Source organism: Canis lupus, chromosome 2 (assembly GCF_048164855.1).
Source record: "Canis lupus baileyi chromosome 2, mCanLup2.hap1, whole genome shotgun sequence".
NCBI lineage: Eukaryota > Metazoa > Chordata > Mammalia > Carnivora > Canidae > Canis > Canis lupus.
In genome coordinates this window covers 85,446,229-85,463,690 of record NC_132839.1, presented here as the reverse complement: position 1 = coordinate 85,463,690, position 17,462 = coordinate 85,446,229, and the positions used below count along the sequence as shown (strand labels likewise).

The following is a 17,462-nucleotide window of genomic DNA, read 5'->3' as shown; positions in this document are numbered from 1 at the left end:
AGAATCTTTCCTCAAAAAAAAAGAAGTAAAAGTCATTGAGTCCTTTATTTTGTCTTCTTCCTGCCTCCCTTTGTAGGCAGCAATAGAAGGATGTCATATTTAGAACTGCAGCAGCCACCTTAAGACAGTAAGCTGAATGGTGAAGGCCAACATGCTAAGGAGGCCAGAATGGAAAAGAAGGAAGGAGCTTCAATTTTGATGATGTTGTGGAGGTGTTAAATCAGCCTTTGTACCCTCCTTTAGACCTATTGGTAATAATAAATATCCTATGATTTAAACCACTGTTACTTGGATTTTTCCCAGGAGTTTTATGTTTAACATGAAGCCAACACAGTCCCTGAGATTGTTCATGGAAACAATAGCCCAATCTTCTCCATTTATGCATAACTGCCTGGGGCCAGAGACAGGAAAGATGGAGAAATGGAGTATAGTGTAGGGCAGAAAAAATATTCCTCTTTCATTCTAGGTTCTTTGGCGGGTCTAATGATTAAACTAATATAAGATAGATTAATAGGAGAAAAACAAACAAAATTTCGTGGATAGGGGAGCCCCCAACTAGATAGGAAGACTCAAAGGTCAACTAGTCAATTGAGGCTTATTTAACAGCCTGAGCTAAGGAAAGGTGTAGGTGTTTGGGGACACAAAGGAGAGAATACCATTCAAAGGAAGGCAAAGATGTTTAGGAAGCAAAGGTTGCCTTCTTATGCAGATGAATTTCTTAGGGAAAATGATATCTTTGGTAATAGCTCTCTTCCTGGTATAGATCCCCTTTCCTATATAATTTAAGCAATTGAGGGATGCCTGGGTGGCTGAATGGTTGAGCCTTTACCTCAGGGCATGATCACAGGGTCTGGGGATCGAATCCCCCACATTGGGCTCTCTGCAGGGAGCCTGCTTCTCCCTCTGCCTGTGTCTCCGCCACTCTCTCTGTGTCTCTCATGAATAAATAAATAAAATCTTAAAAAAATTTAAGCATTTGAGTAAAGAACTTTTCCTGAATCTGTTGGGTTTTAAATGCCTTTAGCTCAAAGTAATCATTATGCCAAAGAGACATATCAGGGTAGCAAAATCTGTTCCCCTCCAATAGCATGGTCTGATATTCAGCTTGGGCTCAGAAAAGAGGTCTGACCACCTTGTAAAGGGAGGTGGCAAGCAGAACCATAAGGGACTTTGTTCTTGAGGGGTTTTGTGAGCCTTTGGGATTCAAGCATCTCTGGGTTTTTGTGAGTATGAAAAAGCAGCACCCTGGACAGTAGCTGTGAGGCCTCAGATATCACCAGAGCAGGCAAAGCAGATCACAACCACATTTGCTCCTCAGCACAGTCGTGCCACATCCTGAGGACTCCCAGAAGTAACAGGAAGAGACTTTGATGAGGAGCCTGAGGTCCTGTGCTAGCAAATGGGGGCTAACTATCCAGGGACAGGTCACCGGTATCACAATGGATTCGTTTGCTCCCAAAGACAAGGAGGCCTATGCCATTGGTGGTACACACAACATACAAAGTACTTCTTATTTATTTTAAGTAAACTCATGACAACATACAGTTCAACCTGTTCTTCAGATACAGCGTGCTAACAGCAGTGTCTCCTGAAACAACAGCTGAACCTGTTGTAGATTGTGGAGTTTATGCAAACCTAAGTTTTGTGTGAGCTCACAGGGTGTTTTTGATGTGGTCCTCATCTTTGTTCATGTGAGGCCCCTGGTCAGTGCTTTTCCCCCCACCCTCTCACCCACAGTGAAATCTGACACAATATTATATATAAAATAAATCAAAGCAGAGCAGATCCGAGAAAGGCAAGATTCAGCCCAGAACCTTACGCATGTTGGCCCAGAGGTGCCTTTGCTTTGAATTTGAGAGGATTTGGAGGATAATTTTCCTTGAATTTATTTTTACTTTTGTTTCTGTTTGTATAGTTTCAGCTACTCAGATGAGATTGGGTTTTATTTTTTTATTTTTTGAGATTGGGTTTTAAATTCCTTTTGCTATTCATCTGTTAGGTGGGGTCATGGTTCACTCTAAAATGTCAGAAATGGAGCGTTTCCCCAGTTCCCGCCCATTCTGAGTAGAATAAGGATTTCCAACGCAAAGTTCTCCTTGTGAGATGGAGATGGAACTCTGCACCTTTTGTTTCTTATACGACAACGACTTTATTCTTTTTAAAAGATTGTATTTAGGGGATCCCTGGGTGGCTCAGCGGTTTAGCGCCACCTTCAGCCCAGGGCCTGATCCTGGAGTCCTGGGATCAAGTCCTGCATCCGGCTCCCTGCATGGAGCATGCTTCTCCCTCTGCCTGGGTCTCTGCCTCTCTCTCTCTCTGTGTCTCTCATAAATAAATAAATACAATCTTAAAAAAAATAAAATTTATTCATGAGAGACACAGAGAGAGGTGGAGACACAGGCAGAGGGAGAAGCAGGATCCCCACAGGGAGCCCAATGCAGGACTCGATCCCAGACCCCAGGATCATGATCTGAGCCAAAGGTAGATGCTCAACCACTGAGTCACCCAGGTGCCCCTAGGACAATGACTTTAGAGTAATAAAATTTCCAAATATACAGGTGGAAGTCTAAAGAAGCCCGTCTACCATTATAGCTCTTTGTGTACTGGCTTCACTATTCCTTTGAGACTGAGAATTTCTTAGGAAAAAGAAATTTCCTCACTTATTTTTGTATTCCTTGCCTTTCTTCACACAGAGCAGGTGTTCTGAAAAGTTTTGCTAAATTGAATTGGAAAAAGAGAACAGAGGGCATTCTAAAATTGAATTATAACATAACACACCTGCTTCTATGTGTGTAAGAAACAAATCTTTAATATTAGGATCCAGAATTTTTATTTTTGCTTGGGCATGTCTTCAGAATCAAATAAAAACTTCCTAATTGTTGCTGTAAGACTGCAAATTGTTTTCTCCTTAGAAAAAGCTTTTAAAGCCTCTACCTATGAAAAAAAAATTGTGCTGGCCACATTCACACGTTGCTACATTTATTTACTTTCCATTCCCTTGTCAATAGCATTGGATATTATTTTTATTTACTTATCTCAATTTTAATATTTCATTTATTCATATTTTAAAATATTTAACACAAGGCACATCTGTCCTCAGAGTGTCCCCTCAGGTCAGTATTTTAACCTCTTGTTACAGATGAGAAAGCTGAAACTCTGACAGGGGAAGGGTCCCAAGGCTACATAGCAGAACAGGAGGTAGGCCATTTTGACTCCAGGTACCATGGCTTTCCTCCACTCAACAGTTTCATTTTCTTTCCTCCCTACACTTTATGAGCCTTCTCAACCTCAGCATTCTTATCTCTTGAGTTATTAACTACTTTCACCCTTCCAATCTCAAAAGAACTCCCTCCCTAGCTTTCCTTTTTTTTTTTTTTTTTGTTCAAAGTGTTGCTTGTCCTGGAGATTCATGGATGGTTGGGGTGTTGGGATGGAGAGGCTGTAAAGGGTTGAGATTTACTCATCTGCAAGTTGGAGAAATTCTGAATTGTAGGGGGAATGCTTTGTAATGAAACTACATGTTTTGTGTAATGTTATTAATTGCCTTTAATTACCTTTTTCCTCCTGCCTGCCTCTTTCCAAAGTTGTTTTTAATAAATAAGCATGACCAAATGGGTTATCTGAAATCTGTATTTACCATTGCAATACTCTGAACAGTGGTATCACGAATGCCAGGGTGTTGTGCATGGGTGCCAAAGGTCCAGTCCTTTAGAATTTCTCTATGTACCTGCTTTAGTCCTTTGGTGTTCAGAAGGTACTTTCTGAACCACCAGCATCACAGTCTCCTTGGAACTTGCCAGAAATCAGATTAGCAGGCCCTACAAGGGGCCTATTGAATCAGAGAATGTGATTCAACCTTACCTTAAAGTTCAAGGTAGTCAGGGCGGGGTAGTTTTTGCAGTAATCTTGGTCTGTTTTCTTGGGCTCTTACCTTTGCTTTGCTTAAAACATCTGCACACACACATCTGAAATTAATTCTTGATCATTTTGGTGAGGTTATTCTAATGCGTATAATATTCCACAGGGATCTTTCTAGCTGCTTCTGGGAAATGCCATTCAAATAGCTAAATCTGCTTCTTTTGGTTCTACTAAAAGCCTTCGATCCGTTTTTCTTTGAAGGCAAGAACCATGTTTTGTTGTTGTTTTAAAGATTTTATTTACGTATTCATGAGACACAGAGAGAAAGAGAGAGAGAGAGAGAGAGAGAGGCAGAGGGAGAAGCAGGGGAGCCTGCTGCGGGACCACCTGAGCCAAGGGCAGCCAAGGGCAGATGGATGCTCAGCCGCTGAGCCAGCCGGGCGCCCAAGAACCCGGTCTCATTTACCTCTGTGCCCACGCAGTTTCTTGTATGGAGATGCTCAAGAAGTTGAAAGCTGCATGAATTCTGGAGAAATCGCTGAATGAATGAACGCACAGCAGAGGAGGCGTCTAGGCCGTCCCCGCCCCGTGCCCCGGGACGATGGGAGTCCTCCTGGAACGGCCGGCCTGTCCACAAATCCTCCTTGCTTTAGCTTGTAGCTGCTCGACGGGAAGACGGGGTCGATGCATCCTCGCCCCAGGATCCCGGAGACCAGAGACGCGAGGAGCGGAAAGAAAATGAACGGCTGACCCCCCCCCCCCCCGCCCAGCCCCCTCCCCGGGGTTCCCGCGGCCCGAAGCGGCGGCCGCACCAGCGCAGCCTGCAAGGCCCGAGCCCGAGCCCGAGCCCGAGCGCCGCCCGGCGTTTCCCCGCCCAGCCGCGTGCACCGGCCCAGCGACCGCGGGGACCCGCGAGCGGCCGACGAGCCTCGGGGCTCACGAGACACCGAAGCCCGCGACCTCCGAGCTCCGAGCTCCCGGGGCACCTGGGGCCGCGCAGCCGGCCGCGAGAGCCGCCTCTCGGGGCCATCTAGACGCGCGCCAGGGCGGGAACAATGCGAGGAAAAGCTACCACCTCCCTCCGCCCCCTCCCTGTCCCCGCCCCTCCCCCTCCCCCTCCCCGTCTTTTTTTTTTTTTTTTTTTCCTGTTTTTTTCTTTTTTTTCCTCCCCGCCAGCGGAACGCAGGCGCTGGCCCCCTCGGCGGCCGCGGGGGGGAGCAGAGAGGAACGGACCGACGGCCCGGCGGTTGCCTGGCAACGCCCGCTGCGGCAGCGCCGGCGGCAGGAGCGCGCGGAGAGGCGGCCGCGAGCGGGAGCCCCGAGCCGGCCTGTCCCCGCGGCCCGGCGGGCTAGGGCCGGGGCGATGCTGCAGGAGGAGTCGGACCTGTCTCTCGTGATCGCGCAGATCGTGCAGAAGCTCAAGGGCTCCACTCTGTACGCTCAGCTGGAACGGCAGGCCTGGGTGAGTGCGGCCGGGCGGGGCGGCGGGGCGGCGGGGGGTGCGGGGGGTGCGGGCGGCCTCCCCGCCCCGGGCCTCCCCGCCCCCGGGCCTCCGCCGCGCTCCTCCGCCTAGCGCCGGGGGTCCTGGCGTTTCCGCGGAGGGTGCGGCGCAGCGCGCGTCTGCAGGCCGGAGGCGCCGAGGCCCTTCCCGGGCGCTGAGGCTGCGAGCTGCTGGAGCCCCGGCGGCCACGGGCTTGGGCCGCGCCCTGCCGCCCCCCCCCCCCCCCCCGGCCTCGTCCTCTCGGTGGCTTCGGACCCCCAGCTGCCTTTTTTCTTTTTTTTTTTCTTTTTGCCCTCCGAGCCCCCTGCAGAGACGTCTTCCTCATTCTCTCCATCCCGTTCCCGGCGTGTCCTCTGATGTGCTCGGGCCCTTGGGCCCTTGGATGCCGAGGTTGACCGGGAGGCCCTTGCCGTCCCGTGTGCCAACGTCCCAGAGATGGGGTCGCGCAGGGACGCGACTGTGTCTGGTTTCGGTCACTTGGCTCAGTGCCCTTGGGCGGTCTCACTGGTTCTGTCCTTTGTTAACGGCTGAGTAATATTTCGTGTTTGGATGTGCCGCGGCCTGTTTATCCGCCCGTGCACTGGTTGCTGCGCATTTTCGGTTGCGGTCAGGGGTGGTCTCCCCCTGCAGAGCCCACGAATGCAGCGGGCATATACATTTTTTTTTAAGATTTTATTTATTTATTCATGAGAGAGGCAGAGAGAGGCAGAGACACAGGCAGAGGGAGAAGCAGGCACCATGCAGGGAGCCCGACGTGGGACTCGAATCCGGGACCCCAGGATCACGCCCTGGGCCAAAGGCAGACGCTAAGCCGCTGAGCCCCCCAGGGATCCCGGGCATATACATTTTGATAGAGGTTTTTGTTTGCACGTTTGTTTTCTCTTGAGTAAATAATCTAGGAGCGGAATTGCTGAGTTGCTGCGTAAGTGTATGTTTCGTTCTATGAGAACCTGCCGGACTTTTCCAGCGTATGATTCTGCATTTTTTTTTTCTTTTTCTTTTTTTAAAGATTTTATCTATTTATTCATGAGAGAGGCAGAGGCAGGAGAAGGGGGAGAAGCAGGTGCCTCGCGGGGAGCCTGATGCAGGGACTCGATCCCGGGACCCTGGGGTCACGACCTGAGCCGAAGGCAGACGCTCCACCGCTGAGCCCCACAGGTGCCCCGATTCTGCATTTTCGCCAGCAGTTATGAGAGTTTCGGTTGCTCCGCATCCTTGTTAGTACTTGATGTCAGTTTTTTTTTTTTTTTTTAATTTTATTTATTTATTCATGGGAGATGGAGAGGCAGAGACACAGGCAGACGGAGAAGCAGGCTCCATGCAGGGAGCCCAATGTGGGACTCGATTCCAGGTCTCTAGGATCACACCTTAGGCCGAAGGCGACGCTAAACCGCTGAGCCACCAGGGCTGCCCGATGTCAGTTTTTATTAATTAAAAGATTTTATTTATTTATTCATGAGCAATACAGAGAGACAGAGACACAGGCAGAGGGAGGTGCAGGCTCCATGCAGGGAGCCTGATGCGGGACTGGACCCCAGGACCCCGGAATCACGACCTAAACCCAAGGCAGACCCTCAGCCACCCAGCCACTCAGGTGCCCCTAGTTAACTTTATATATTAATTACATTCCTCTGGTAGGAGCATAATGATATCCCATCATGGCTTTGATTACATTTTCTTTTTGACTAATGATACCAGGCATCTTACCATAGGTTAATATCTTCTTTGATCAAGTAGTTTGTGTAAATATTTTGACTATTAAAAAAATTGTGTTTGTTCTCCTATAGTTGGATTGTAAGGACTCTTTATATATGACAGAAATCTTTGATCAGATACACGTCTTGCAGATATTTTCTACCAGTCTGAGGCTTATCTTTCCATTTCCTTAACTGGATCTTTCAAAGAGCAAACTTTTTATTTTGATGACAATTTTAAAAAATCAGTTTCTTCTTTTATGATTTGTGTTTTTTTGCCCTACCTGTGAAGCTGTGTCTAACCCAGAGCCTCAAAAATTTTCTCCTATGTTTGGTTCTGGAAGTTTCATGGTCGTAGCTTTTACATTTAGATCTGCGATCCATTTTGTGTATTTTTGATATAGATAGATAGATGTCCAATACCACACTTATTTCCAGTACCTGTTGATTGACATACCTATTTACCTTTCTCCACTAATTGCATTGGCACCTTTGTTGAAAACTGATTTAGGACACACACACACACAAACACACACGACTATTTCTGAGTCTTTGTCCTGTTCCACTAATCTATTTGTTTTGATTTTTGTGAACTTATAGTAAGTGTTGAAATCAGAGAGTTAGTTTCCCAACTTTGTTCCTCTTTTTCAAAATTGTCTTGGATATTCTAGAACCTTTACTTTTCTCTATAAAGCTTAGAGTCATCTTGTAAATTACTACAGAGTTTGCTGGGATTCCGATTGGGATTATATTGAATATGTAGTCCAATTTTGGGAGAATTGATATGTAAACAATATTGAGTAGTCTGCCTATGATATTTTACCTCTATTTCTATTTATTTTTTCTCAACAGTGTTTGATAGTTCAGTCTATGAATCTTGCACATACTTTGTTTAGATTTTCCCTTAAATACTTATTTTTTTGATGCTACTATAAATGCCAATTTTGTTCTTATTTCATTTTCCAGTTGTTTGTTGTTAGTATGCAGAAATATAATTGATTTTCGTATATTTACCTTGTATCCTGTGATCTCACTAAACTTATAAGTTATAGTAGCACGTTTTGTAGATTGCATAGGATTTTCCAAGTACATATGTCCTACGTGAATAAAGACAGTTTTACTTTTTCCTTCCAATTTGTATTTCCTTTCCTTTCCTTTCCTTTCCTTTCCTTTCCTTTCCTTTCCTTTCCTTTCCTTTCCTTTCCTTTCCTTTTGCCTTGTTGCACTGGCTAGTACCTCCACTGCAGTGGTGTATAGATGTATTCTGTTAGGTCGAGGAAACTCTCTTTTATTCCTCATTTTTTGAGAGTTTTATTATGAATGGATGTTGAATTTTGTTAGATACTTTCCTTGTATCTGTAGAGATGCTCATGTGATTTTTTCTTTTTTAAATGTGTTGATATGGCAAATGATACTGACTGGTTTTTAATGTTGAACCAGTTTTGCATTCCTGAGATAAATTCCACGTGGTTTTAATACATCATTCCTTTATATATATATATATATATATATATATATATATATTTCTTGATCTGCTAGTATTTTGTTGAAGATTTTGTGAATATTTTCATGAAGAAAATTGGCTTGTAGTTTTTTTTTTTTAATATTTTATTTATTCATAGAGACACAGAGAGAGAGAGAGAGAGAGAGAGAGAGAGAGAGGCGGAGACACAGGCAGAGGGAGAAGCAGGCTCCATGCAGGGAGCCTGACGCAGGACCTGATCAGGTCCTGGACTGAAGGCAGCGCTAAACCGCTGAGCCACCTGGGCTGCCCAGCTCATAGTTTTATTTTCACATCTTTGTCTAATTTTGTTATTAGGTAATGCTGACCTCATAAATTGGGTTGGAAAGTGTTCCCTCTTTCCTATTTTCTGGAAGAATTTGTATAGAATTAAAATTATTTTTTTCTTACATATTTGGTAGAATTCCCAGTAAGGTCACTGGGGCCTGGCGTTTTCTAGGTATGAACATATTCTGTATTAAAAACTTAAGTAAAAAATATATGCAGGGCTCTTCAGGTTATTTATCTTGTTGAATGTTCCATGTGCATTTGAAAAGAATGAGCATTTTGCTCTTGATATTCTACAAATGTCGACTGGGTCAGGTAGACTGGCAGTTTTGTTCAAGGGAGTGTGGAGGCGTACCGCGTATGGAAACTTCAGTCAGTAGAGTTGGGGATCAAGCTGGGCTTGAGTTTTATTACCGTCATTAGCTTCATTGTCCCACAGGCTTCAAATTTGGTGGGCTGCTGTAACTTTGTGCTTAGGAAGGGCCCCAGAATACTGGAAGGTTTTTCTCAGTGTTAGTTCTGCATCCTGTGCTTTCATTGGCCTCTGCTTGCCTGTGCCACAGGCAGGTCTCTCTTCATGCTCTGCTCTTGTCCTCAGAAGTTGGAATGTCATTGTTACTCAGTCCTAAGCTCATGGTAGGCACGGGCATTCTCTGTTCTATGGGTCCTGTCTCAGGCCATGTGCCTTGGGAGTAGGTCTTTCTCAGTGTTCTTTCCTCTTCTCCCCTTGGCAACCAAAGTGCCTTGGATCTGTGGCTGATAATGGGTGAAGGAGATTCCGGACCTTTGCTAGTGCTGGCTCACCTCTGCTTGTACTGGTGTAGGATCCTGGACCCAGGGGAGGTTTTTTTTTTTTAAACCTTCCCATGAGGAGGATCATTTTTGCATCTATCTCACCCTAGAAACAATTAATTATTGCCTTGTCTTCAGAATGAAATGTTTTCTGAGCTTTCCTTCAGGGGTTTAAGGCCTTTTCCTCAAATGAATGGAAAGTTTAGGCAAGATAGCATGGTTTTTTAATGCCTGTCCTGGAGTGGCAGCTTGTCTCCTCTTGTGCACCTGTGCCACAAAAGGAGGCTTTCTGCAGTTCTTTGCACCCATTCTTTTGGGTGGGCACCTGTTAGAGATCCATGGAAAGAGCACGAAAGTAGTATAAATTCTCCTTGTGTTTTGAGCTTCTAGTTATTCTAAAGTTATTTCTTCCTGAGATACCTGGAAGAATTTTCCAATAAAGTCCGTGTCTTAGATTTTCTTTTGGCAAGGTTTTGTTTGTTTGTTTGTCTTTAAATTAGCAGACTTTAATTTTTCAGGATAGTTTTAGGCTTATGGCAAAATTGAGCAGAAGATACAGAGTTCCGATATATTCCTTTGCACACAATTTTCCCTATTATTAACATCTGTTATTAGTGTGGTACTTTTTTACAATTGGTGAGCCAATATTGATACATAATTATTAAATAAAATCCATAGTTTACATCAGGATTCACTTTTTGTGTTGTACAGTTCTAATGGTTTTGACAGATGTATAATGTCATATATTCAGTATTTCTGTTCCTTACAGAATAGTTGCACTGCCCCCCAAATCCTCTGCCTTATCTACTCTTCCCTCCCTCTTTTCCTCCCAAGCACCTGGCAACCACAGACTTTTCTCTCTATGATTTCACCTTGAAGAATGTCATATATATAGTTGGACTCATGCAGTATGTAGTAGCATTTTCTTTTTCTTTTTTTTTTTTAAGATTTTATTTATTTATTCATGACAGACACAGAACGAGAGAGAGAGAGAGAGAGAGAGGCAGACATAGGCAGAGGGAGAAGCAGGCTCCATGCAGGGAGCCCGACGTGGGACTCGATCCCGGGTCTCCAGGATCACGCCCCATTAGTCCTCCGTTAATGTAATAGTTACATGTTTTTTTGTTGGTCTTTAAATAGCTACCCTAGAGGTTATAATTAATAGTCTAATATAAATATAGTCTCATATAAATGATCACATTTACTATTTCCCTGTTATGTAATGCTAAAACTTAGAATACTCATTAATGTATTTTTTCTTTTGTTATTTTTGCCATGCCTTTTATGTGTAGTTTAAATCCCTCAAGACATGGCTATTATTGTTTTGTAGCGTCAATATTCAGTCTGTATTTACTCATTTTTAACTGCATTTTTATCCTTTCTTGCTCATTTACTTCTATGTTTCTATATTTACTTCAGAATTATTTTTCTTCCTCAATAAGAACTCTTTTTAGTATTTTTTTTTAAGTGCAAGTTTCCTAGGATGAATTCCCCAGTTTTATTTGTCTGATTATGTCTTTATTTCATCTTCATTTTTGCAGGATATTTTTTTATACATTTCAAAGTTGGCAATAATTTTTTTTCAGCACATTGAGACAATTTATTGCCTTTTGGCATCTTTGTTTTCTGTTATGAAATCAGCCATTAGTCTTTTTGTTGTCCACTGAATGTATACCCCCCCACCTTTACCTTGTCTGCTTTTAACATTTCTTTCTTTTTTTAAATTTTTATTTATTTATTTATTTATTTTATTTATTTTTAAATATTTTATTTATTTATTCATGAGACACACACACACAGAGAAAGAGAGAAAGAGAAAGAGAGAGAGGCAGAGACACAGGCAGAGGGAGAAGCAGGCTCCATGCAGGGAGCCCAATGTGGGACTCAATCCCGGATCCTGGGATCACACCCTGAGCCGAAGGCAGGCACCCGACTGCTGAGCCACCCAGGCGTCCCTTAACATTTCTTTCTGTCTTTGGTGTTTAGTAGTTTTGTTAAGATGTGCTTTGGTGTGTTTTTGTTGCTTGTTTGTTTTATTTATTATTTGTTGTTTGTATTATTGTTGTTATTTGTATTATTATTATTTTATTTATCCTGGTTTGAGTTTGTGGGGCTTCTTAAATCTGGAGTTGATATCTTTTACCAGTTTTGGAAAATTCTTGGCCATTGTTTGTTCCAGTATTTTTTTTGTTGTCGTTCCATTATTTTTTTCTGCCACATTTTTCTCTCTCCTCTCTGAGACTCCAATTTATACATGTTAGACATTTTACTGAATCCCATATATCTCCAATACTCTTTTTCTGTGTTTTCCATTATTTTTTTTCTCTGCATCAATGTAGATAATTCTTTTGACCTTCCAATTCACTAATCCTGTTTTAGGCTATTTCCTATCTCCTGGTAAATCCATGTATTACACTATTCACATAGTGTATTTTTCAATTCAAAAATTTCCAGATGGTTCTTCTTAATTGATTTAATTCTTGGATAAAATTATCTGCTTTTCATCTATTTTGTCCATTTATTTGTCTTTTTCAAAAAACATAACACGTCATTATTTTAAAGTCCTTGTTAGTTACCACCAATATCTGGATCACATGTAGATCTGTGTCTTTGCTGTTATTTTCTCTTAGCTTTTGTTTATCTGATTTTTGCTATCAGCATGACTAGTAAATTTTTATTTGATGCTAGACATTGTGTATGAAAAACTGTAAAGCCTCTAGGTGATATCTTACTTTATGGAGGGTTCCCTCTTCACTGAGAAGATAAGTCTTTTGACAGGTCACTATAATCCAGTTAGGGAATGTTCTGGATTGAGGCTGAGTTTAGCCTCTTAAGCTCAATTTTCCTTTGGTTCTTTCCTGGCTCTCCAGGGTTTTCAACTAAGAATTTGATGTATTCTAGAGGTTCTTTTTGTCTTGGGTCCCACACTCTTATGTTTTTCTTGTCAGACTTCTTAAAACAAGAACTTTTTACAGGTTTCCTGCTTAGACTTTTAGCTTTCCACTCCACAGAATCCTAGTATTCAGAGAATTTCTTGAGGACAAAACCAGTCAAGTGCTTAAGACCTCCAAGTCTCTGCCAAAGCTCTCCTATTTCTCTGTCTACTTTTTGTAGCCCTGCTTTGTGCTGGGTTTGTATTGATTCTCTGCCTCTTCCTGTGCTCAGAATAATGATCCCAGGGAAGACATGGCTATAGATACCAGTTCATCTCTCAAGATTTTTCCCTTTCTGTTACTGTAGTTTTTGTTCTCTCAGCAACTCTCTTCTACCTTCAGATAGTTGATTTTTTTCTCCTTGGCTCTACTTGTTTTTCTATGCAGAGGTGCGGATCAGCCACCAGCTCCTCCATCAACCTGGAAATGTAAGTCCCATTTTGTGAGGACTGAAGAAGATAATATGCCTGGCACATTTTAAGTGCTCAGTAAAATGGAAGCCTGAGTATTCCTTAAAAGTCCAAACAAGATTGCTTAGAGCCCTCAAGGCTTCTTATGGCCCTTAGAAAAATGGTCAAGATCCTTGATCATGCCTATGAAGCTTGGTGATACTTACTGTTCTTCAGTCTACGTCTACTCTTTCAGCCAAGACCATTTAAGGTTTTTTTTTTTTTTTAATTTTTTTTATTTATTTATGATAGTTACAGAGAGAGAGAGAGGCAGAGACACAGGCAGAGGGAGAAACAGGCTCCATGCACCGGGAGCCCGACGTGGGATTCGATCCCGGGTCTCCAGGATCGCGCCCTGGGCCAAAGGCAGGCGCCAAACCGCTGCGCCACCCAGGGATCCCCCATTTAAGGTTTTAAGTCTTCCATAACCTCCCAGTTTAGTGGCCCGTAGTACCTGGAATTTCTTTCTTTTTTTTTTTTTTTATTTAAATAATATTTATCATACCTGTATTTATTTTTTAAACATTTGCTTTGTCCATTAAAGTATAAGTTTCATGAAGACTGGAAAGGAGTATGTCTTCTTGTTCAGCTGTATTCTACACCTAGCAAATAAAAGATTAAACACCTATGAATAATATAACCTTCTTTGGAGATTACTGCCCTGAGGAATTATTTTTGTTGCTTTCTATTTTGAACTCCACTCACATTAATAAACATGATTATTTATTTGATTATTCAACAGTATTTATTGAGCATTTAGTGTATGTCGGGCACAACTCTACTCCCAGGGGAAACAATTGTGAATAAAATAAAGTTCTGCCATCATGGAGGGATGATAGCATCACAAATAAATATAGGCCCAAAATCCCTTACCTAAAACCTGGGGGCCAGGTATGTTTTGGAATTCAGATTTTTTTTTCAAGTTTTAGAAGGGTAATTCAGACATTTTCTGTTATTTAATATCCCTACCATGGTCTTGTAGCACCTTGTAATTATACAAATTAATATTTCTGCTACAAAATGTAAGAATTTTCACACTAAGTGTGATAAATAATGACTATAAATAGTCTCATGTCAATTCAGGTCAGATCAGATTTTGCTGCCAAATGAGTTCAAGTCAGGACCGATTATGCCATGAGTTCAGTTATGAAAAAACTTTGACGTTCAAGGCTTTTCAGGCCTTGGAATTTCAAATAAAGGATAATGTATCTGCAGTATAACATCAGTTAATTACTTTGATATAATAAAAAATAGGGCAAGGGAAAAGAAAGAAAAATAAGCAGGGTAAGGAGATGGAGATGATTACCTGGGAACTCAACTTATATTTGGCTGGTTCTCAAGATACATGAAGTGAAAGATCTATAATATTATAGATTGATACTTGAATGAAATTATAGATCTTCTAATATTAATACAACCTTGAACTTGAAAAAATATGTTAACAACTTTGCCTTAGCTTATATCTACTACTGCAGACATTGAGTAGAAGTAAGCTAACTCTTAAAAGGCAACTCTACAATCAGTTTTTTTGTTTTTGTTTTTGTTTTTCTTTTAGATTTTATTTATTTATTTGAGAGAGAAAGAGCATGAGCAGGGGGAGGGGCAGAAGGAGAAGCGACTCCCGCACTAAGCAAGGGCCTAATGCAGGGCTTGATCCCAGGACCTGAGATCATGACCTGAGCCAAAGGCAGATGCTTAACTGACTGAGCCACCCAGGAAGCCCCTCTACAATCAATTTTAATAACATACTTTTAAGCAACTAGCTACTTATTTGTTACATTCCCTTACAACTTTAATCCTGAGGGTAGTTTCAGGCTACCAGCATTTTCCTGTGCTGTCCTCATTTTGTCTGAGTATATTCTGAAAGTGCTAGAGCAGTGTTGGTTCAACTTAATTTGAAGAATAAAATCACATAGAATATGTCAAAGACAAATATAAATTATTTTTAGACTATTGCCCCATCATTAGCACTTCTTTTTTAATATTATAATTAAGCTGTATTTTAATATATATCCTTTTGTGTTTTTTAAAGACATTTATTTTTGCAAGGGAGAAAGAGGGAGAGAAAGAAAGAGAAAGAACAAGAGTGGGGAGGGGCAGAGAGAGAAGCAGCCTCCCCGCTGAGCAAGGAGCCCCATGCAGGACTTGATAGTAGGACCTTGGGATCATGACCTGAAACAAAGGCAGACGCTTGACTGACTGAGCCACCCAGGAGCCCTAATATATCCTTTTGTAGATTGAAGTTTAATTATCAAGATCTTCATGTAATAACATGGAATTTTGTGTTTCTGGAAAGGGTGATGTTTTTTGATTTCTAAGTTTTCTTGAGTTTGTTATGAAGTCAACCTGCATCCTAAATTGAATTTCCTCACTCATCCTCTAGACACTAGAGTGATAACCAAATCCAAATTTGATGTTTAGCACCAAGATCAACATTGTTATTTTGTATCATTCATTATTTATATTTAAAATGGATGTTGTGTAAAACCTCAAATGTCATTTCCATTCCATTAAGTGTTTAATAAGTCTTGTTGTTCAGATTGTTATTATAAATAATAGAATTGTGAAAGGAAGGAACCTGAAAGAAGATATGCTTTGGAGAGAGAAAGAATAATATAATTGATAGGATGTTGTTATAAGTCTAGAACCCCAGAGCATCTCAGTGCTAGTTGTCTTTTACTAAAAAATTTATGAAATTGTATTTAAAATATTGTTTTCCATTCATTATCCAAAATATATACATGTAGAGATAATTTAGAGATAATAAAAAGAAGAAACTGACCTTCATTTATCATTTATTTTAAGGAAATGAAAATTTAATGAATTTAGATAAATTTTAATGAAATATATTTTCTGTAAGACATAGAACATTTATTGTTTTTTTTTTTTTTTTAAGATATCATTTATTGGAGCACCTGCATGGCTCAGTCAAGTTTCTATCTTTGATTCAAACAAAATGAAATCTTAAGATTTTATCTATGTATTTGAGAGACGGTGTGAGAGCACAAACAGAGGGAGCAGCAGAGGGAGGGTGAGAAGCAAGCTTCCCCCTTGAGGAGGGAGCCCAATGCAAAGCTTGATCCCAGGAACTGGAATCATGACCCGAGCCAAAGACAGACACTTGACCCACTGAGCCACCCAGACTCCCCAGAATATACATTGGTATTGAAAGGCCTGTGCCATGAATGGAGCTTACCATCTTCTGTCTTTTTTTTTTTTTTTTCCTCTAGGGTAGGATTTGGTGTATATATAGTTACGCTGCAGGTTGGACTACTGCAGTTGATATATAAATTAATAATTCAAGGACTCTGATTGTATTTGGTGTGAACCAAGGACTGGTATCATTCTTACCCATATCTGTCTTGGCTATTGTTGTGTTCTTTAATCCTGGAAAGTAAGATAATTGTGGGAGTGCTGAAAATACTGACTCCATCTTTGGCACTTCATTATGTTCATGTTCACGGATGACCTTTCTTGGAGCTATGTGTTCCTGGCTTCTTGGAGATTAAAACACATAACTTAGAAATGCCCATGAAGGCTAGAATGGGGGGAGGCTTGCTTTGACTTCTCATGAGTCCATTAAAGATAATTTAGTCTTTCTCCTTCCTGATGCACAGGTGGTGCCACAAGATCTAATTAAAGGTTAGCTGTTAGTTAGATGCATGCAAAGCCTTTGAGGTGCATGCAGACCCTTTGATCTCACTACAGTGCCCTCCTATATATCCTGTCACACTATATAATCTGTGGACTAAGGTCTAGACTTTGTGGAGAAAAGCTATACAGCTCCTGAATTGTCATCTGCTGATCCACCCCTATCAGTAAGTTACCTTGTAAAACTGTGTAAGTTGTATAGAGTTTCATTTTCTGGCCTCAAAGTGCCTTCTCTCTCTCTTTCATTGATTGATTGATTTGGTATCAATTTTTTAATTTGCATTTTAGTTAATTAACATATAGCGTAATATTGGTTTCAAGAGTAGAGTGATTCATCACTTACATATAACACCCACTGCTCATCACAAGTGACACCCTTTAACTGATCGCCCATTTGGCCCATCGCCCATCAGACTCCCTTCTAATAATCCTCAGTTTGTTCTTTAAAGTTAAAAGTCTCTTATAGTTTGTCTTCCTTTCTCTCTCTTTTTTTCCCATTCCCTATGTTCCTCTATTTTGTTTCTTAAATTCCACATAGGAATGAAATCATATGGTATTTGTCTTTTTCTGACTTATTTTTCTTAGCATAATATGCTCTAGCTTCATGCACATCATTGCAAATGGCAAGATTTCATTTTTTTGATGGCTGAGTAATATTCCATCACACACACACACACACACACACACTCACACTACTTCTTTATCCATTGATCAGTCAATGAACATTTGGACTCTCCATAATTTGGTTATTGTTGATAATGCTTCTATAAACATTGGGGTGCATGTGCCTTTATA

At 41.4% G+C, this 17,462-nt stretch overlaps 1 protein-coding gene across 3 annotated transcripts in view; it reads left to right on the top strand.

The window, feature by feature from the left end:
• The first annotated feature begins 5,117 nt into the window (after window positions 1–5,117).
• TBC1D19 (TBC1 domain family member 19) overlaps window positions 5,118–17,462 on the top strand; it is a 141,808-nt gene continuing 129,463 nt past the window's right edge. For 2 of the 3 annotated variants that reach the window (XM_072808495.1, XM_072808491.1), the window contains exon 1: window positions 5,118–5,320. In XM_072808495.1, coding sequence (XP_072664596.1) covers window positions 5,222–5,320 — 99 coding nt within the window. In that variant the 5' untranslated portion in view covers window positions 5,118–5,221. The remainder of the gene's footprint in view (window positions 5,321–17,462) is intronic. The other variant, XM_072808505.1, reaches the window with a different exon arrangement.